We start from the raw sequence: 23,126 nt of genomic DNA, 5'->3' as shown, positions 1-23,126 counted from the left end.
GATGGATAGACATTAACCGTGATTGGTGCCTTGGAGGGTGTCACTTATCTTTTATCTGTGGGGGTGTCACAGCCACAGGAATCCAGGCGCCCACCACTCATATTTTAACAGGTTTCTTTTTTTTCCTTGCAAGCATCAGCTAATTGTTTTATTGTTGTGGAGAGTGGTCGGAGATAACGTGAACAGACCTCCTTGTAGAATTCCACGAAGGTTTCAGACAAGTTCCTGCAAGTTACCTGCTCTCTCCAGATTCCCAAACAAGTAGAAAACTATGTTCTGAAAAATATTTTTTTTTTAACAAATGCTAATACTGTTTGTCAAGTCCCACAGAGCACTGACATAGGGGACTAATGCACAGCGGGACGTGCGCAAGTCTGAGTCACATCTCTTGCGTGAAAAAGCTCTGCGTGTGCCCAGAGAGTGGGAGCGTATTTATGCGCCATTCTGGCACTTTCACGCACCTGGTGAGGCGTCTGGGGATGGAAAGCGACGTTCTTACGTCGGCCGAGTACAGTTTATGCAAACGTGCATATACTCACTGATGATGAGGACGTGTCGTAAACCAGACGCATATGACTCTGATGGAGAGGCGGACGCACCTGGTCGCGTAAACGTCAATGAATATGACCGTAGTTTTTCGCTGCTCTTCTATTAGAGTTGTTTACTTTCATTTTTTGCGACCTATGATATTATAATTTTTAGAGACAAACTCCTGCGCTCTACACGCTTTTGCGTGTCTGACAATCAGGCGACTCCGACCTACAGATTGTGCATCTCTCACAAAACATCATTGTTAGCTGTGAAACTTATATAAAGTCCATATTGCTTTGACTTTTAACGCTAAATATGCAAACCTTGGTGACTTTGTCCATCTCTGGATCTGCTGATTCTAGAGCTGTTTACAGAACTTTTTAAATATCTCAAGTTTAACTAAAACCCATTCTGGGAAAAGCTACAATAAAATATTCTCTTTGCAGTCTTTGCTCATAAACATTTTATTTTTATACCATGGCACTTTCGAAGAATTTTGCTGACAGATGCAGTTCTTAGATTTACGGTAAACCCAACCTGCGTAGGGCTAATTGGGCTGATTCTTTTACTGCTCTGTAAAGGTCCGGCCTTCCATTCCAGACCACAAAAAGCTGATAATATTATCCTACGATGAAAGAAACAGCAAAGCACAAGGGCTATTCTATCGCATCTCCCCATAGACATGGTGTCTATGGGGATGGATTTATAAATGTATTATGTAAGTCAGCATCTTCTGAATATGCTTGGACCTAATGACATCACTAATTCCTAGTGAACTGGTTGGCTACCGTGAATCCCGGCTCAGCCAGCAATTGGCTGGCATTGACAGTAAGCAATGGCTTCACATTAAAGAGGAAGCTCAGTGGTTAGCACTTCTGCCTTACAGCACTGGGGTCATGAGTTTAATTCCCACTCATGGCCTTATGTGAGGAGTTTGTATGTTCCCCGTGTTTGCATGGGTTTCCTCCTGGTGCTCCGGTTTCCTCCCACACTCCAAAAAAAACATACTAGTAGGTTAATTGGCTGCTATCAAAATTGACCCTAGTCTGTGTGTGTCTGTCTGTGTGTGTGTTAAAGAATTTAGACTGTAAGCTCCAATGGGGCAGGAACTGATGTGAGTGAGTTCTCTGTACAGCGCTGCGGAATTAGTGGCGCTATATAAATAAATGGTGATGATGATGATGATGATGATGATGATGAAGTCTACCCCTGTTCCTCAGCAGATTTGAACATTCTACAAGGAGTAAGTAAATCATTAGATCCTTGATGACTGGCTCTAGTCAACATATCTGGCAAATATCAGATAGAATTATAATTAGTAAGGGGAGGGGGTGTTTAACTGGCAATGTGATAAAGATGTCAGTCCAGCATTGAGGCACCACTATAATGCCATCACGGGCCATATTTAAGATTACAGATGTAGACATTGTAGATGTCACTGTGACACGTGAGAAAGATGACAGATAGAGTCAGATCTTTATCACACTTTGAGACTCTTCAGCAAGTTTCTCCAGTCTAGACAGCTGCACTAAGGCTCCTGTGGTATCTCTCTACTGGACGTCTGAAAAACTGCAAAGGCCTCTGGGAGTCGCACGTCTGGATTCGTTAAGGCTTCAATGCAACGGGGCCCTGTTGATTTCTTGAATCCCAGCTCAGTTCTCAACACTCTGGTTGGGATAACATCATGTTAATTTAGACCTGAATGACGTTTTTTTTACTGAGAAACACCAAGATCGGGCCTGCAGCTACAGGTCACTGAATAAAGGAATAATTCTTGCAGCCCAAGCAAGGTATCCGATGCTTAGACACGTTTATACAAGGAAAGGATGAATTGGGGGGGGGAAGGTTTGGCATACATGTAAATTCAGTAACTTTCACCATGGGATGGTCCAGCTCACCGGAGTTTCCATTGAGTATTGAAAGGGAGCCAGATGTTTACGTTATGTTAATTGGAGAGGTAGAAGAAGTAACTAAGGTTCATATACATACAATTGTTACAGTTTTGATGACAAACACTTGTTGACACACTGATGTTGATATCTATGGTGACTGGGGCCCCAACCCTCTGCATCTGCCATGTCTTGTTACTCCAACACCCATATCTGTCTATAGTCCTAATGCGTGGGCCCTGAAAGAGGCGTGGCCTGGAAAGGGGCGTGGCCTGTTGGGAAGTTGTTATTGGCTGGTGGGGTTGGAGGCGGGATTTGGCAGTCATTTGAGTGGATTGTGGGTGGGACTTATATCTGTCCCAGTTTTTCCATTCTCAAATCTTGTGAGGTAAGAATGAATCTGTCCCATTGTTTTCCCCATAAAGTCCCTGTTTTCATTCTTGTCTATACATCTTTGTAAATATATACAGCCACAATGTATCTGTGAATATATATAGACATACATCCTGTGTTGTAGTGCCTCAATGTTTCACCAGCATTTACACTATAAAATAATAGGTAATAAGATACTTTCCATGGTGTATTGGGGGAGTTTGAGAAGATATTATCTGTGACTGTCACCTTCCCCCCCCCCCCCCCAGATCTCTGCAATAACCAGAAACAACTAGTGATAGTTGTCTACTTTGTTGCAACAATGTTGCTGCACTCTGCAAGAACGTTTAACCCTTACAGAGAAGCTTAGAAGTTTACATTTCCATTTTCCAACATAAGGCAGCGGAAAAAATTACTAAAAATCCTTTTCAGATCATCTTATCCTCAAATGGAATATGGGAATATAACAAATATAATATAATCGTCTTCAGTGGATGTTTCCAATAAGTGTCCAGTTTGAAATATTGTAATATTACACATGAAGAACTTTATACCTCTGCATATATTAACATGAGTGAGAGAAACAATTCTGATTGATCTGCAAACATATGAAGTGAAATATATATGGTTACAAAACTCCAATGGACCAGATTACCCTGTCAGAGTTCCTTGGAATTTTAGCAATCAATAGTTTTATCAATCAATGACCCGCCTCCCCCCCCCTTTCTCCCCCGACACTGTTATGTCGGTAGAACTGTCTCTTGAAAATATCTGGCAAAAGATAGTGTAAACAATATTCATATATATGACCATAAAGCTGCCAGTTATGATGATTCCAGATGCCGGAGATTATTACAAGGTCATCTATAATCTTCCTTTTATCTGGGTTCAGATATTGTACAGTACAGTTGATTATATAATATATTATATTATATTATATTATTTGTAGGCTATATATCAGTCACACCAAAGCTCACAGTTTACAGCAGTCATTTATTTAGTCCCTAAGTTGCTGGGAGGAGACAGTGAATCCAGGTAAACACACACATTACATTGTAAACTTGCTGTATTGTAATACTATAGTTAATGAGCATAAAACACACATTACCTGAGGCTGTTGGGCGGGACTTAACTCTTTCGTGACAAGAAGTACCTGTTTATAAGCAGTTTGCAGGCTACCTGGGGATCTGCAGTCGTGAGTGTAGCTTTAAAGTGTCCTGTGTCACCCTGGTGAGAGGGCGACAGGTTATACAACCTGCAGCTACCGGCTGTCATTGACCTGCAAATTCCCAGGACGCTATGATTTAGGCTCAGGCAACCTCTTCAGCGGTTGTGGAACTACAAGGACCAGCATGCCCTACTTACCTGTGGCTGACTGGCTATGCTGGTATTTGTAGTCCCCCCCGCAGTTGTAGAATCACAGGTTGCCTTAGCTCTGCTTTACAGCTAAGGTACCTGTGGCAAGCAATGAGTTAAGAGATCAGGTGACCCAGCCCCAGACATGCCAGCAAATTGCTGGTGACAGTTTGTACAAGTTTTTACATGCATGGCATCATGTGAATGAACACACACAAAACAGATTTACATTTCCAGGTCTGAGGGTGCAAGCAGCGCCAAATAAGCTTTATTTAGCCCTAAGACCCCACCCCAGGACTTATAGAAGCTCTGCTTCCTTCTACCTGCAATCTATAGGATACAAAGTGTCACTCTGAAACCCTGGGGGGCGGAGCCAGGGGGAGCTTTAACTTCTGCAAGTTTGTAAAAGTAAAAAAAGTTCTCCTCTCATTTGTTCTGCAGCGAATCCTAGAGGCTGTCACTAATTCTGTCGGGCTCAGCTTTTCCTGATTTTTTTTTTTCTGGAAACAAATGTGCAGTTAATTATCATATGTATAAGTAAGTTTCAGGAAGGGGGCTGTACAAGGAAAATCTCATCAGAGCCAAGAGCAGGCAGTAACTTCAGGGGGTGGAAATCAGCCTCTGGAATAAAAGTGCAGGGGGGACAGCACAGTTGAGCAGGAACAGAGACACAACTCAGATATTTTATCAGCAAACGGACTGAGCTCTTTTCTGCAACAGGCTGGGAGCGCTGTGCATTATTATTACCCAGACCCCCTCCATTCATTTCAACCGAGACAGGACTGCAGAAAAAACAACAGCCCAACCAGCCAGGATCGTGCGCCCGGGAGCTTTTTTTTTTTTGCTTTGCGCATTTGCAGCGGTGAATCTGACCCACAAGACACATAAAGGACTTTGCTCTCCGGGATTGTCAACAGAGGACAACCAGGAGCTCTCTCTGCGCTGTCACTGACTGAGTGCAAAACTGGGCAGCCTGGATTTAAAGAAAATTGTTTCCAACTGTTCCATCAGCATGCAGAACTACAAATATGACAAAGCCATGGCACCAGAGGGCAGGAACGGGGGCAGTACAACTTTAAACAACAACAATGGCACTGGGAACTGCAAGAGGATTCTCCTAATCTTCCTGGACCTATTCTGCCTTGTAGTAGGTGAGCAACAATCCCTATTTTCTCTCTTTACCGTTTGCATGCTCGGTTCAATGCAAGGAGGGCTGTCACTCACCAGTATAACCCTGTTGCATTGAAGGACTGTAGATCCCTGTACTTTGCATCCCTCTCTTTACTCCTCTGACAATTATTTCTATGTTTTTTTCCTGATTGCTCCCAGCCTCTCATACTACATAGTAAACTAGCTGCATTAGAGTAGGCTGAGCTCTGGTTTACAGCCTCTCTGACACCGAACTCCCCTGGTAATCTGCTAACTTTCCACACTCCCCCCAAAAGCTTCTGCTTGAGAAAGAAAAAGTAGTGTTTGTAATATCCATTGTGCAGGAGAGTTAGTTTCTGTCCTCTGTCTGGTTCCAGCTACAAACGTTTCTGTTTCTTAGAAGAAAAATATTTTTATTTAATCAGAAAAGTTTTAGAAAATATTTTAGTTGAGGAAAAACTGGATTCTAAATCTTACCCTGTCTGTTGGTCTGGTTAGGAAATTTCACTGGCTCAATATCCCTGATGTCAGATTTACTGGAGCTACATTGAGTTCCAGTTGTGTTGTAAAAGGATAACCTGAAAAGGAAAGTGTATTTAATGTGTGGAAAGTACCTAGAAGATCCTGAAATACTGGTCCTGATAATTATTTATCTGTGGAAGGTCCCAAAAAAAAAAACCAGTTGCTGAATTAATTGATTAGATGCATTTATTATCCATGCACAATACTATGTCTGCATCTGGCTTTCGTGAAATATACTGGGAATGTAAATAGATATATATTTAAGTTGTGTGTTAGATAAATCTTAGAAATATATATAAACACAAACACACACACACACACACACACACGCTCTGTTACTTTTAATGCACATGAAATTGCATGTGAGTGTTTAAAGTGCAGCTTTCATCATATAAACCAACAAATTAAGTTGTACACACTGCTGTGTGGTCCTGGGTATGAAAGGGGGGGAGGGGGGATTGCAGATTGAATACAAAGTTGCCTATAAATTCTGTGCATGAAAGAAGCATAAACTTTTATTATTTAAAACTTCTCAAACTGACTTCACAGTGGTTGGGAGACCTGTATGTATGTATGTATGTATGTATGTATGTATGTATGTATGTATGTATTGTGTCTACTTGATCCCTGAAAGGGCTGCAGTGCTGTCCTGGCAAGATTGTTTCAGCCTTATCAGATTTAGGAGAGATCCTCTCAGTATCTTCAAAGAATAATCTCTCCATCTTTTTTTTTTTTTGTCTTGAGACTGAATTCTCCAGATTGCTTTCTGCACTAATTAACTTGTGGAGTCTCTGGTTCGTTCAGCTGCAGAACACTTAGAAAATCATTTTCCAAAACCACAAGTAGACACAAGCCCCCGTCCAACTAAAAGCTGCTGGTTATTGATGACTGAAATATGATAACTACAGTTAAGTGTAGGAGCCATGAGATATTAACATTATGTGGTTGTACCACTGCCATCCACATATGTCTCCTGTTTTAGTGCATCTTTCTCAGAGACAAATGTCAATGTGTTATTCACAGCCATAAAAACACTCATAATGACTCGAATCCAAAGGTCATGTCATGAAGTGTACTTATGAAACACTTTTATTTTATTGCTAAGCTACACGTCAACAAGGAATAAGTAGCCGAGCGATTCTGGATTTCTGGAGTTTGCTTAGGTGCCTGAGCAGGTCTCTAAAAATTCAGCAGAATATGTCAATCATTGCATAATTGACATCTGTTTTGTATTGTTTAGTGTAACCGAGGATGGTGGGGATTGGTTGGAATTAGGTTCTTTAAACTTAGTAAGTGTCCCATTGATATACAAGCTACCTTGGCTTCTGGCCAGTTTAGTATGGGGAGAGATAGATTTCTCTCTTTTCATTACTGGTGTAAACTGTTTGAATGATTACGTTTTGCAGTTAAACGTTTTACGTTTCAGTGCTTAGTGGAGATTTTTCAAAAGTTCAGCGTTCAAGTCGTCCTAGGTTGCAGAATAATCTTAATAAAGATTTGCATCATTGCAAGTATTTAGTATTTATCCCTTTAGCCTTTCGGAGGTAGCTGTAGTTTTCATCCAGATTAAAGGGACAGATTCCACCTAAGAGTCTTATGTTCTTAAATTCAAAAGATAAAATTTGGCAGATTAGATTGGTGTTTGCACTGTAAACTTTCCAAATATAAGAGCTAATTCAGCACTGACCACAAACTCACTGGCTAATCTTCCACCTGTAATATTGAGAACGTTGCCAGACCATTTATTGTGGATTTGCCATTTGATTTTGATGGTGCAGCAATTTTTTTTGTTGTAGCAAGATGATATTCAATCTGCTATAGGGAGAATGTGTGCATAGGAGCTGACAGCTGTCTTCAATGTGCAGAGAGCGGTATAAGGTCTCTGGAGATAGAAATTAACATGTACCATTGATCCCAGAGTGCGGTTACAGTGTTCCTCTAAGGACTTTTTAGTGTCACAGGATTTCTCTGATGCTCACTTACTGCTGTTGGCTGTGTAATATGATGTCCAAACACTCTAGGAGGAAGAGATATCGCGTGACACTGTGCAGACGCTTCAAGAGACTGTGGGTGATGTTAACTGGTAATTGTAACCCCGAAGAAGATATTGAAGATCCTCATATATGTTTTCACTGGGCAGTAACTGAACTTGTTAAAAAAAAAAAAGTTATTCGGAGCTGTAGTGAAAGTGATTGGAGTTTACGAAACTTGGCTGTCAGATGTTTATATTTCAAAATACATCATTTGCAATGTCAAAGGCCAATATTAACGTTCCCGGAAGAGTCCAGTACTGCAAAGCTGGTCATCATCATCATCATCAACCAGATGGAGTTTGGTTTTCACCAGTGTGTGAGAAGTATATGTGTATCTCCATGCCGCAGTCTTCAATTGGACACTCGATACACAAAAACTCTTTGGGTAGTCAGCCTGTATCTCACCACTGGCTGAAGATCTATAAGAGTTGCAGTGACATCAGGTTTTTGGGTCATGTTTTAGTACTACAATAAAACATACAGTACTGTGAGTCATATGCAATAGAGTAGATCTATAAATCAAGGGAAGGACACTTGCTGTCAACGAGATGTTTGCTTTATCAGGGGGAGGTTAGCATTTAATTAGTGAATTCAGGTCGTCATTATTGCTGAATTCCTTAGACTGATACAATAAGAGTCAACTTTCTGGTCTGCAAACTTTCCTTCCAATGCACCCCTCAAAAAGCCAGCTCCATAGACCAATATATTAACATCCCCTGTAGACCCAAACTCAATGTCTGTGACAAAGTTAAAGCCCCCCCCCCCCATACAGTAAATCATTGCACCCAAGAACATGGTTAATTTGTCTTCTTTATAAAGCAGATAATTGCTGTTGTACTTAATTATTGTCACTGGGCACAGTTGACTAATTTGAGTTGATGTTTTTTCATGAAGGAATATCTTGACAAAGGGTTCAATGGTGAACGTTCCGCATCTCAAAGAGTCTATATGAAGAAAAACATCAGTCACATTTACATAACAAATTGCTGAAGCCGGCAACTAAAGGTCTCTGAAATCTTTAGCTTCGCCCATAATGGACAGGTAGGAGGAAGATTATCTACTTGCTAAAACCCTGTACTTTAACTTGCACTTAGAACATCGAGGGGTTTACTATAAACCTTAATTACCAGTGGGGGTGAGAGGAGAATAACATAATGGCAACAACTTGATAACTTCCTTGCAATAATACATCATGGACTGACTGAGGGCAGAAGCTTCTGGGACAGGCTCAGAAAGAAGGTTAGATGAGAAGCAGAACCGGTGTTTCCACTCAGCCCTAAAATCCCCTGGTTCCCCAAGGCTCTATCCTAGAAAAATGACTGGAAACCGTGGGCAGAACCTGTTACGTCAGCCCTAGGTGAACTGGAGGCTATGGAGACTAGTAAAGCTGTGATATGACAACCTTGGACCTCGTACCTCCCCATGATTGCATCCAGCGTTCTTCTGAAGAACACTTCTATGTACCTACAGACCCTTTGCTTCTATTATGAATGATTGACAGGTGCACACTCTGTTGAACCTTCCTAGAGATGTGTATGGAGGAATTATTAGCTGATTTGCTCCAGACTTGCAGAAATCTTCATTTTCCAACCAAGACGGATTGATGTTATCAAAAGCGAAGGTGGTAGGAAAATCTCAAGTATTCCTCCAATTCTGGGCAGCAGATTGGAGTAATTTAACCCACCCAGTTAATAATATTTACAGAAATGTTTCTTTTTCCGGTGTTACTGCACTGGAAGAGGTTTCAGGACCATCTGGAATAATTTTAGGTTAGCCATGCGGGGTGGGAAGTATTTAACTCTTTGTGGCTTCGGCAAGCCATGAATTGTTAGCTTGTACAGTGCACCTCTGTATGTACGTGTCCTCATCCTGCCGTTTTGGGGACTCACCGTCTGCAAATACAATAACTTAGAATAGGTCTGTAATGTGGGCACAGAGCAAATGGGAAATTTAAACTTTCCAGGGAAGTCTAATTAAACAGCAGGTAATGTGCTCTTTTGTGGTCAGAATTTTCGAGAGAAATTCAGTCACTGTTAACTTTTTTTCCCCCTTAATTACTCTTTTTCATGGAAACAGGATCTGCCTGTTGGTCTTTAAAGAGGGAGCTTCGAGCTACACAGCCACGCCTGACATGGTCTGGAGACTGGCACTGGAGTGATATATATGTGTCTGTTTTTTAGTCGTTTTTTAACAACTTTGCTGTTTTATGCTTAAAAAAATAAATTTAAAAATCTTGAAGTTTATGAAGGTTCTTGAGCTGACTCTGCAGCTTTGGTCCAAGTCTTGAAATGTGAGACTTTAGCTAGCTGAGCCTAGCTCCTTGTAGAACGGACTCTGCAGGTCACCTTCAGTCATATGTTCTTTCCCATAAGTGGATATAATAATAATAGTTATGCTGCTTGATAAGGAGTATTTATACACGGACACCTGCTCTGAGGACTCTTCTGTGGAGATCAGTGATAGGCAATGTGATACACTTCAGAGGCTTGCATGGTGCAGCCCTCTAACCTTCAAACGTGATGCAAATAAAAGCGGCTATATTACTCTGATACATTGTATCTAAATGGAAACTATGATTTGCATCCTTTGTTGTAATCTCTTGCATGCTAGATAGATGCCCAATATGGCCACTCCCATAGCGCCACCAATTCCACAGCACTGACAGAGAATATTTGTCATTCACATCTGTCCTTGCCCCATTGGAGCTTACAGTCTAGATTCCCTAACATGCACAGAAAAACTAGAGTTAAATTTGTTAGCAGCTAATTAACCTACCAGTATGTTTTTGGAGTGTGGGTGGAAACTGGAGCACCCGGAGGAAACCCACGCAAACACGGGGAGAACATACAAACTCCACACAGATAAGGCCATGGTCAGGAATCGAACTCACTACCCCAGTGCTGTAAGGCAGAAGTGCTAACCACTGAGCCACCGTGCTGAAAAATGTCATAATGCATATTTAAAGGAAAACAGAGCCCCTTTTATGAGCTGATCCAGTATTAATGAGCCTGCAGCCTGTCCATTCGTTAGTGATAGGTACATTTTAAGTAAAGTACAATATGAGTTATTTGTCTATTCTTATTTCCTAATGGCTTCAAGGGGTATTTCTGCCTTAGATACATTATGTTTGATGAGTAATGTGTTACTTATGAGAATACTGTGAGTGGCTGCCTTTAAGTACTATAAACAAATCATTTTGTATTATAACATTACGTTGAACGTGAGTGGATTCCAATAAATGCTGTTTTAAAATGCCGGTAAGTGTAGGGAGGGACGTAGTGCATTATCTAATTACAGAATCACTTTATTGCAATACACTAATCGCCGGCAGCTACAGAACCGTATAATAGGCAAGAAGAGATGTTTAAAATAGAACTTTTGACAAGTTGTCTTCTCTCTGTTTTTATTTATTTGTTTTTTTATATCTATTTTACCTTTGGTTGTTGCTACCTGGGATACAAATAGCAATTCACTTCTCCATAATACCAGCTGGCCTTATATGCTAGGCAGAGATCTTCCACAGAACAACATAATCATGCACCTAGAGTCATCATCATCACCATTTATTTATATAGCGCCACTGATTCCACAGCGGTGTACAGAGAACTCACTCACATCAGTCCCTGCCCCATTGGAGCTTACAGTCTAAGTTCCTTAACATACACACATACATAGATACACACACAGACTAGGGTCAATTTGTTAGCAGCCAATTATCCTACCAGTAGGTTTTTGGAGTTTGGGAGGAAACCGGAGCACCCAGAGGAAACCCACGCAAACACAGGGAGAACATACAAACTCCACAAAGATAAGTCCATGGTCGTGAATTGAACTCATGACCCCAGTGCTGTAAGGCAGAAGTGCTAACCACTGAGCCACCGTGCTGCCTAGAATTCAAATGGCTTTCTAGTGGACTTTTGCATGCACAGCTGAAATCTGTTATTTTGTATGAATAACGGTAAGAAGCCATTTTATTTTTGCCACCTACCTCAACTGAGGATTTTTGAGGACACTAGATGTGAGTCACAAGAGGACACTAGTTCCTAGTGCATTGATAGGCTGAATAGTCTGACAAAATGGCTGCCTGGCCTTGTTTAGAACACGCCTCCCAACATTTGGATAGGCTGCATCGGATCGAGGGGCGTGGTCACCGACTGGCCACACCCCAGGGGTGTGCCTCACACTTTCGAAGCGCTAGGCTGCTCATTTTCTCCTCCCCTCCAAACGCCTTGATGCAGAGCGGCATCGAACAGAATCTCTCCCAACTCTCCCAAAGCCCTTCCGATCGGGATAGTGGGACAGTGCCCTCAAATCGGAACTGTACTACCTAAATCAGAACGGCTGAGAAGTATGGTTAAGATGGGTACATTATAAAGCGCTACAGAATATGTTGGCGCTATATAAATAAATGATGAGGATTATAAGCCTTCGTAATTTATACAAGGAAGATATGCATTTAGATGATGGAGTCAACTGCACAAAGAAACAGAATGAAAATCCTGCATTGACACAATGAATATTTGGGGTTTTGAGGTCATACACACAACCAGTAAAATAGTGACTAACAACGGGGCTTGAAAGGAATAGATTTTGTTTGACAATGTGGAACAGGGTCAAAGTCTTGTCAGAACTTAAAACCAGAAGGTAAAAGGTCAGTCAGGGTTTTCAGACTAACTACATTCCTAGGTTTTCCTCCCGTATCTCAGAAATGGCTCATAATTCACCACTTAAAATAACAGACATCCTTTTCTTCTGAAAGTGAAAATATGTTGTTGGATTTTGTTGAACAGAAGAAAAAAGATGTTTGCTGCTACCTTTCCAGTATTGTTCCATTCCACTCTTTTTTATTATTTAATATCGTTTTCTCTTCCTGCCTTCTTTGTATAGTCTGCAGCCAGGCAGAGCTGTTTTCACCGTATACTCAATAGCTTTGTTGGCCAAAATCCAAGGGCAATTAGGATGTAGTATCTACAGGTTTTGTTGTAACAGCTGACAGGAAAGCTCTGTCGTTTTGTGCGTGAGAGAACCACTTTTACCGCATATAGTCTTATTTTCCACTTTTAATCTTGATCCAGCACTGAAAATAGGAAGTGCCACTTATTGGTTCCATCACTCAAGATTTGGAAGACTTATGTTATAAGTAATAGTGACCCCCCTCCTATTTTAGATAATAGTGTTATTCATTAATACACAAGGGATGTAATATATAGGATAACGCACTGCCGGCTGTATGACAGGGGTTTTAGAAGTTGCAGAAGATTTCTGTAACTTACAGGAGCACAATGCTGTAGGCAAAGTCTAAAATGAATTTATAGAACCCCAGTAAGTGTTCCCCTACCTGTGCGCTGCGCGCCATCTTTGTATCACCTGATGTAACAGGGGCAGATCTGTGCCTGTATGCATCTGCGGCAGCACGGTGGCTTGGTGGTTAGCACTTCTGCCTCACAGCACTGGGGTCATGAGTTCAATTCCCAACCATGGCCTTATCTGTGTGGAGTTTGTATGTTCTACCCGTGTTTGCGTGGGTTTCCTCCGGGTGCTCCAGTTTCCTCCCACACTCCAAAAACATACTGGTAGGTTAATTGGCTGCTAACAAATTGACCCTAGTCTGTGTGTGTATTAGGGAATTTAGACTGTAAGCTCCAATGGGGCAGGGACTGATGTGAATGAGTTCTCTGTACAGCGCTGCGGAATCAGTGGCGCTATATAAATAAATTGTGATGATGATCTGCTGCGATTTGTAATTCCTCCCTCGCGCTACGATCTCTGGAAACGCCACCTTACATGCGTTTTCTCCATCACCCATTTGATTAGGAAATCCACCAGAGCCAAGAGGGAGCTCAGCCACAAACCTAGAACAATGGTCCTTTCAAACGCCTGATCTAATTTAGTATCTTTCAAAAGTGAATACGACATTGTGCTATGTGTTTTAAGCGGCCATAGAAATGTCTCCGTGAATGCCGATTCATGCTGTACATAACTCCAATAGAGCCTAATGCCAGTTATTTTTTTTCCCACCAATTCTATTGAATAGCCTCCACAATGGACATTGTTAAAGGGACGTCTCCATAGCAACCGGCCTCAGAACCCATTCCTCAATCCCATCTTGAATAATACATCCATGTCTGTCATATTACCCCTCGTAATATAGCAGTTTTATTCTTTAGAACTAGATATCATTCTGTGTATACCCAGATATCATAAATAGTTACAATAAATATTGAAAAAATAATCTTCTTTCGCAGTGTCATTGTTATGATAATAAATTGATACTTTGTAACCAGTTTGCACACCTGACTGTGTAGAAGAAGCCGCTGCCTTAAGACCTGGGTAAAGTCACAATGAAAGTGAGTATCATTTTGTCCTTAAATTGCAGGGAATTGTTTTACGAGCTGTTACTAATGGGAGCATGAAAACAGTATTTTCTGAGTGAAAGAACTGTGATTTGTATAGCAGGTTCAATATGCATCTGCTTCATTGTCTAAGCCCCATTCAGATGGGAGCAATGTTGAATGGTGCTGTGATTATCATGGGAGACAGTTTGTGAAATGTTTTCGTTCTTGCTACTCCATCATGATGCATTATTCTGTGCTGGTAACACCTGTCTGGACCCTGATATAGATATAGTATAAGAAGGATTTGTGATAGAGGCCATCACAGTAGTAACATTGGGGCTTTCATCTCAAGTGATATTTGAAAATATTCAAATTGTGGTTAAAAGAAGATTTTTTATAGTTGATTGTATTGGCTTAGAAAAAGCATTTTCTTGTTTTGAAAATTTCTGTATTCATAAGATTGTAATATAATTGTATTATGATCCTGTCCAGTGGTCAGGTCATGTTGGGGGTGTAGTGTCCTATGTCTGTATACAGTGTAATAGAATTGTATTATGATCATGTCCAGTGGTCAGGTCATGTTGGGGGTGTAGTGTCCTATGTCTGTATACAGTGTAATAGAATTGTATTATGATCATGTCCAGTGGTCAGGTCATGTTGGGGGTGTAGTGTCCTATGTCTGTATATAGTGTAATATAATTGTATTATGATCATGTCCAGTGGTCAGGTCATGTTGGAGGTGTAGTGTCCTATGTCTGTATACAGTGTAATATAATTGTATTATGATCATGTCCAGTGGTCAGGTCATGTTGGGGGTGTAGTGTCCTATGTCTGTATACAGTGTAATAGAATCATACTATGATCATGTCCAGTGGTCAGGTCATGTTGGAGGTGTAGTGTCCTATGTCTGTATACAGTGTAATTGAATTGTATTATGATAATGTAAAGTGATCAGGTCATGTTGGAGGTGTAGTGTCCTATGTCTATATATAGTGTAATATAATTGTATTATGATCATGTCCAGTGGTCAGGTCATGTTGGAGGTGTAGTGTCCTATGTCTGTATACAGTGTAATATAATTGTATTATGATCATGTCCAGTGGTCAGGTCATGTTGGGGGTGTAGTGTCCTATGTCTGTATACAGTGTAATAGAATCATACTATGATCATGTCCAGTGGTCAGGTCATGTTGGAGGTGTAGTGTCCTATGTCTGTATACAGTGTAATAGAATTGTATTATGATCATGTCCAGTGGTCAGGTCATGTTGGGGGTGTAGTGTCCTATGTCTGTATAGAGTGTAATAGAATTGTATTATGATCATGTCCAGTGGTCAGGTCATGTTGGGGGTGTAGTGTCCTATGTCTGTATACAGTGTAATAGAATTGTATTATGATCATGTCCAGTGGTCAGGTCATGTTGGAGGTGTAGTGTCCTATGTCTGTATACAGTGTAATAGAATTGTATTATGATCATGTCCAGTGGTCAGGTCATGTTGGGGGTGTAGTATCCTTTGTCTTTGTAGAACTTTCATCACACAACTATCCCTGGATTATGAATCTGACATCATTGAGGACAACTTTTTGTCCTGGTCATAATGTTTGCTCTCTTATTTCTAGAATTTTAGCGTAAATTACTTTAGTTACTCAAGAATTGTTTAGGTTAATCTTCAAAATCAACTTAATCCAGAACCACCTTGAGAAACTGTCAGACTTGACTTTATCCTACAGAGCAGTTAAAGAACTTTCTTTGAACCCGCTACTCGTTGTTAATCCTTCTTTGTTTTTCTTTAAAAAATAAAAGAAAAAACGCTTTTATTTTCTTCCAATGAAAAAGATTCCCTGGAACACTCTGAATTGTAAGAATTAAAGGCCTATTATGCACCACAGTCCTGCTGGCAGTTCTCGGTGCGGCTCAAACCTTTCACCAGTAAAAAAATCTTTGGGGTTCAAGTTCAGGATACAGCATGCTTGAAAGCTCATGGGTCCAAACAATGAACCTTTTCAAGAGGACAGCAGCACGTTGGACTGAATGCAAAGCAATTCCTTTTGAGGAGTGCACTCAGGAATGTGCAAAAATCAGGAGTGTACAATTTCTCGGCGTACAAACATTCGATTTTACTTGGACTTCTTCTGTGTTTGTAGTTTGATTCTCTGCAGTGGAAAACCCATCGGGAAGAGAGGAAATAAAGCTTCTGAAGTTCTGGTGTTTTTGTTAGAGGCAGGTACACGAAGCCTAAATGGTCCTAAATTAGTTGTAAATTGATCTCTATCCATGGGAAGGGAAGCGGCATCTGAGGGGTGGCGCAGAGAACGTATTTAAATTGGATTAAAATATTTTTTTCTTCCAGCCCAAATTTTGCTTTCTTGGCAGCTTTACAGATAAACTTGTGTCGACCTCTACAATCTTTTAGAATTTTTCTAGGCAGGTTTTGAATACTTGGTGCCTGTTTAGGATCTATCGTGTACACACTCCTAATGTTTCTCATGAAAAATGTTTAGGTAGAGAGGGATTTCAATAAATAATTTTTGGGGGATTTTTCATTTTTGGTGGTTTTAAGATGTTCTGTGTCAAAACGGTTGATGAAATCTAGAGGATAGTGAAGTAAATGTCGACAGTATCGAGAGACTTCCCTAGTTTGGCCACAAAGCGAACTGGTCCAACAAAATGACCAAATGGCCCAGGACACAGGTGACCACTTCACTGGTGAGGAGTGGTCTGTGGGACACGGTCATTAATGGGCTATATTGAGCCTGTTTGCTGACTGCAGAAATAGCGCTAGACTATGCTTAATGTTCTAAACAGGAAGTCCTGAAGAATTACAGGATAAGTATCCAGGTGATAATTATTGTACTTTGTTACACACTTATCTGTATAACCTTGGTAACATTCTATCCCACTGAAGATTGAGTGCTTCCTTGTATTGATTTACATAAACTGAAACAAAATGAAAATTAGATCTATAGTGCACACTGTAGCATGTGTTGAAGGGGCCTTTGTATACCAATAGACCTTCATTGCAATTAGGTTTTGAATATTCAAGTTAATATATAATGGAGGAACTTTCTCACTTACTAGAGAGGTAATATTTAATCAGCTGCCGTCTGACAAATAAGTCCTGTGAATTTTCTTATTCACCACCAGAACACTGTCATTACTTGAAGCAGAAATCCAGCTAGAGATCTCCCAGAAATGCGGGAGTCTCCCGGACATTCCGGGAGACTAGGCAACTATGCGTTAAAGAAAAGCAGCTAATATATCTCTACAGACTGAAGTGTCTCTTACATTTCTGTCTGCATTACTGAAGTCATGTTGTCTCACCTGTCAGTCTTTGATTAAATCTTGGTCTCCATGAAAATGGTCACCTCCATAGGCACCAATACATGGACATAGGACACAATTTCTGAACTGTGTCATCATGCCACAGATGGCGAAGCCAACCGCGTCTTGTACTGGCTCAGCATCAGGGAGAATGCCAGACTCTTCAGGGAGTGAGGGAGATCACCCCTATTTCAGGGAGTCCCCCTGACATTCAGGGAGAGTTGGCAAATATGATAAAAATACATACTCTAATTAGGTTTTTTTTAACACCAGTAAATCGTATAATTGGGCATGGAATGGAGACCCATACCCCAGTTGCATTTGCAGCGCTGTCTGCTGCATTGACTTGCGTTCACCAATGACACAACCCAATCACCAATGCGAGTGCTGGTTAGACAACACAAGTCAGCCACGATTGCATTCGGCAATCTCAGTCACCAGCGTTTAACGCAACACCAGTGTCTTACTCTGTTCCAGTATAGACCTTTCCATGTAACTTCTTATTGTACCTCACCACGGAATGTGCAGCCGCTAGAAGAATAACATTAACCATGGGAAATTTATCTATTCCATATTGTCATGTCCTCCACTTGGACTGCACATCATCACCGCCGTGCCCTGACAGCAGGATCCAGCGATAATATGTCTGCTTGCTGCGTGATTCTGACGCTTTCCCACTGAGTCTGCCGAGGGGAAGACAATAGAGAAACAATCTGTCAGCGCTTGTGTATCTGCTGCCTGTACTTACACATCAGATAGCGGCTCTTTCTCTAGAGGTTCTCAGGCGTTAGTGATTAGATGGTGCCAGCTCAAGTTGTTGGGTACTCGAGGATAAACATAGAGGCTGGAAAGAATGCATTTGATCTGTTGGACGGTTACAGTACGGAGTCAGCGCAATAGCAGAGGAAAGTTGATGAATTTGTAGACATGGAATTTGGTACAGGGCCAGCATCAAAGATACATTAGATGAAATCCTTATTTGTTAAATGATTCTAGATTGTTTCTCGGTGAATAATACAAGTATAACTGTATCGGAGAGAAGTTGTGAAAAAATGTTAATACTTCTTGAAGTCAAATTTGTCTGACTACTTAAAAGACGGTACTCCCATCCTCAGGAGCACTGCCGTCTGGGAGATTCTGACCACCTGCTCCTGATGCTTCTCTTACAGCTAGCAGAAGTTTAGAAATAATTCTTTGAGTGGTTATGAAAGAAGTAGGAAAAAACTATTTTATTTATGTTATATTTACATTCATTATTATAATATACTACTCTCACTGCTCTGTTAAATGTAGCCATCACTATCTAACTTAACAGTTCCCTCAATACGAGTGAGATCACAGAGACACAAAGAGAACTGAGAGGCTGAATTCTAATGGAAAAACACAAATAGCCCTTCAAGAAAGACTCTCAGCAACAGGATTACCCTTATTTTATTCATCCCGAAGATAAAGTCTTAGTTTAAAGTCTTTTAAAGCGATTCTCGCTTACAAAAACAAGTGTAACGTTGTTTCAGCAAAAAACTTATTAGCTTTAAAAGACAAAAGCGGATATATGTACTTTTGTAAGACCATAGTGGAAGTTGCTGAAAACTGTTCTCTCATCACAAAATTTCACTCCCCGACGCCGTCACTTTATAATTATGCACAATGACCTATTGATTGAAAAAAAAAATGGCTTTTTTTCTCCTCCTAAGTGGAAATATTTGAGGAAGGGGAATGAACAATGTAAACGTCTGCCTCTTCCTATGGGTAAGAGGATTCCATGTAATTGCATAATGACATAGTCACTAGACAACACTTCAACGTTACCGTCCTGCTTACACTCCTGATTAATCTGTTTCCAAGCAGCCTTGATTATATCACCCCCCCCCCTCCCCCTTATTGATGCTTTGGCCGGACTGCCACATGTAATTATAAGTCACTTAGTCCAGTTCTTCTCCTCTATATGTCCTGTTTGAGGCTCTCTTGTCTTGCAGAATCCTGTGAAAAGAACTTACATAAAATCAGCACATGTCTCAGTTAGTGGAGATGTAACTGCCTGATTAATTAGGGAATTCAAAGGCGCAGTGACTCATAGGTCCAATGTTTATTCATAATGCATTCATTTCCCAAATCTGCCGTATGTGCTTTAAATCAGGGTCCTGGAGCACAACTGTCTGTCTGTGTGTGCATGTTTCCATGTGTCAGTGTATGTTTGTATGTTTGCACCTGCCTCGGATTCAGTTTCTTGTAATCATCCATTTTAATAACATTTTGGTCCAGGCAGGTTTAACTTTCTTTAATAAAACATCTCTTCATCCCAGCAGCGCCTCAGAAACCAGCAATGATTGCGGTGTTAGAGCTCTGCGTTCCTCCGATTTCCACCACCGTCCAAAGAAAGGCTGGTGGGTTAATTAGCTTCTGCGTGAATGGTCCTTAGTGTGTGTTTGTGTGGCAGGGAGATTAGATTGTAAGCTCTGTTGGGCAAGGGACTGAGGTGCCTGAATTGTATTTATTTATATAGTTCCAATCATATTATGCAGAGTTGTGCAGATTATATGTAGGATACTTGCCTACTCTCCCAGAATTTCCGGGAAGCTCCTGAATTTCGGGGAGTCCTCCCGGACTCTCGAAAGAGTAGGCAACCCTCCCGGATCCTAAAAAATTCACAGCATTGAATATCGGAGAGGGGGGGGCTTTATTGTGCTATTAAGCCCCACCCCCGCTATTCAATGCTGTGAATTTAGGCATTTTATAACGGGGGCGTGGCTATGGTGACGCAAAAACATCACCACGCCTCCTTCTACCCTGTCACGTGACAGAGTCACAAAGTCGGCAACTGTGATATGCAGTCATTCGCTTTAACCCCACTGGAGCTTACAATCTAAAGTTCCTACCCGCCCCTCCTCCCTACACAAATAGACTAGGGTCCGTTTTGTAGTCAACTAACCTATAAGTCTGTTTTTTGGATGGAAACTGGAGCACCTGGAGGAAACCCACTGGGAGACCATACAACCTCCACACAACTCCGTTCCCTGGTCAGAATCGAACTCTTGACCCCCAGCAGTGCTAACCACTGAGCCACCCAGAGAATACATTTGACAGATTGTACAGAATATGTTGGTGCTATTTTTTTTTTTTATAAAGGGTTAGGATAACTGTTACTCAATATCTTAAGTGTCCATTTTTGTTGATCAGCCTAGAAATCTAAAAAGCGGAATAGCAAGGTTTTCCATTCCTTAGTGTTTTACATTGAGAGATCAGAGGATTCTTTGTTGACACTTCCGCACAATGGAGGGGAAAGAGGCGCTTTCCCTCTTGAGCTCTTATCAAGGCCATTTTCTCAGCGCACTGCGAGATAGCGGAGCATTGTCGCCGGCTCTTTAAGAAGACATCGGGGCTTATCAATCTCTCTTTTTTTTTTTTTATTTTTATATAAAGGAACAGTGTATATATTGTTTAGGGGGCCTGGTGAGTGACAGCTTTTTTTTGCTTGCTGGGCCGTTTAACCTGTTCGCTCCCGGTGCGGATTTAATAGCCTGCTTGGTTCTGAATGTAGACCGAGCACAAAGCTTCCTTCTTTGCACGCTCTTTGTCTCTGTGAAAGTAGGAGAGTGGTGAATGGAGGTCAGTGCCTGAGCCACCAGGGTAGTGAAATCCCTCCCGTGGGAATTGAAAGGATTCCCTTGTTGCCATGTGATCCTCACAAACCTGCGTGCCACAGGACAAAGGCGGGGGATTTAGCGTGGCGGAATCCCTATTCAACCCAGGTGATTGAGCAAATGTAAGCATAATTAGCCAAGGCTTGAATACCAGCGCTATTAAAGAGCACTTTGGATGCTCCTCACGTTAAGTTCTGTTCTTTGCTGCCCTCAATTCACTTTTTTTTGTTTCTCTGAAACTTTCCTTCCACTTGGTAAGATTTTTACAGATGATGTCTTGTTTTTGCTAATGCTTTGGGGAGATATTGCTTTTTTTTCCAACATACTTGCAAAAGCTTTTTGAGAAACATCAGTGTTTTTAACAGTCAACGATTATATATTTACGTGCACATATCTGTAATTTAAATGAAAAATAATTAAAACACCCATCCATCTTACTCTTTTAATGGTGCTAGATCTCTTAAAGGGTTAATTTTCCCCTATGTATAGCAAATAGGCATATATGCCTATATTCATCATCATCGTCATTTATTTATATAGCGCCACTAATTCCGCAGCGCTGTACAGAGAACTCGTTCACATCAGTCACTGCCCTATTGGAATTTGCAGTCTAAAATCCCTAACACACACACAGACAGACAGAGAGAGAGTCTACAGTCTAAATTCCCTAACATACACATATACACACACAGACAGACTAGGGTCAGTTTTGATAGCAGCCAATTAACCTACCTCTATGTTTTTGGAGTGTGGGAGGAAACCGGAGCACCCGGAGGAAACCCACGCAAACACGGGGAGAACATACAAACTCCACACAGATAAGGCCATGGTCGGGAATTGAACTCATGACCCCAGCGCTGTGAGGCAGAAGTGCTAACCACTATGTCACCGTGCTGCCCCTATATTGCAAATATATAACCCTTAAAGCCGTGAGGGGCTGAATCACGATGGTAAATGAGCACTTTGTCAGCCGCCGATCTGAGCTATGGACAGACTTTGGGGCAAATTTACTAAAAATTCTAAAAAGGAATAGTGGAGGTGTTGCCCATAGCAACCAATCAGATTCTAGCTATCATTTATCTAGTACATCCTGGAGAATGAGAGACAGAATCTGATTGGTTGCTATGGGCAACACCTCCACTTTTTTTTTTTTTTTTAGAAGATTTAGCAAATCTACCCCTGAATGTGCCAGCGACAAGAGACGCAGCTTCTGGTAATAGTGGGATCCCCTGAGTATTAATTTCAGCAGTACCCCCTAAGCCTAACATACTTGTTGCCTTCTATAAAAGAGTTACCACAAGCATAAATATACTAATAAAAATGACAGGGTCTTGACGAAACTGAAGATCCATTAGATTGTTTGCAGGGGGAAATGTTTTCTTAAGCACAGGCGGCTTCCTGTATACATAATGAGTTGTTAAAAAAAACAAAATGCCATTGGTAAATTTTTATAAAATCGTCAATAGAGACTAATTTCGAGGTCTGGCAACCCCTGTGCTGAATTAGTCATAAAAAGACGCGAGCGTCATAAATTAACCGTTGTCGTAAAAGTCTTTAGATTGAGAGCTCAAAATATATGTATCGACATAGGAAATTCCTTAAAATGCTTTCTCTTCCCCCAAAAAGTAATTAGTGAACTTAGTAGAAACATGCCAAATATTTCCTTTTTTTTCCCCTTTTAACCGATGACGGTTCCAGGGTTTGTGCCTTGATGCCCATTCAGTGCGAGTCCGCTGTTTATGCAGGTGGCAGCTTTCTGCACTGAAGTTCTGCGTCCACAATAGAAACATTGACAGAGTTGGTTGTAGAAGTTCCACTTGCACATAGAAGATACATAAATCTTTTTTTTGCTTTGCTATCCCATCCTGGGATTTGGCTTATTCGTAATATTACATCAACCAGTCATTTATGGAACGACTTCCACTGCAGACCGGCATAAAAGCTGTGTTTACAATTATTGGCCTTTTACGAGTTTCAGA

The 23,126-nt window shown here is 41.0% G+C and overlaps 1 protein-coding gene across 1 annotated transcript in view; it reads left to right on the top strand.

Moving 5' to 3' along the window:
- The first annotated feature begins 4,596 nt into the window (after positions 1–4,596).
- The window catches only part of PLPP3 (phospholipid phosphatase 3), a 48,986-nt gene continuing 30,456 nt past the window's right edge, over positions 4,597–23,126 (top strand). Inside the window, 1 exon segment of the mRNA XM_075181722.1 lies at positions 4,597–5,299. Within this exon segment, the coding sequence (XP_075037823.1) occupies positions 5,161–5,299 (139 nt within the window). The 5' untranslated portion in view covers positions 4,597–5,160.

This window comes from Mixophyes fleayi, chromosome 8 (assembly GCF_038048845.1).
Source record: "Mixophyes fleayi isolate aMixFle1 chromosome 8, aMixFle1.hap1, whole genome shotgun sequence".
NCBI classification, from domain to species: Eukaryota; Metazoa; Chordata; class Amphibia; order Anura; family Limnodynastidae; genus Mixophyes; species Mixophyes fleayi.
The sequence above is the reverse complement of the archived record's forward strand: the minus strand, read 5'-3'. Positions and strand labels throughout refer to the sequence as shown.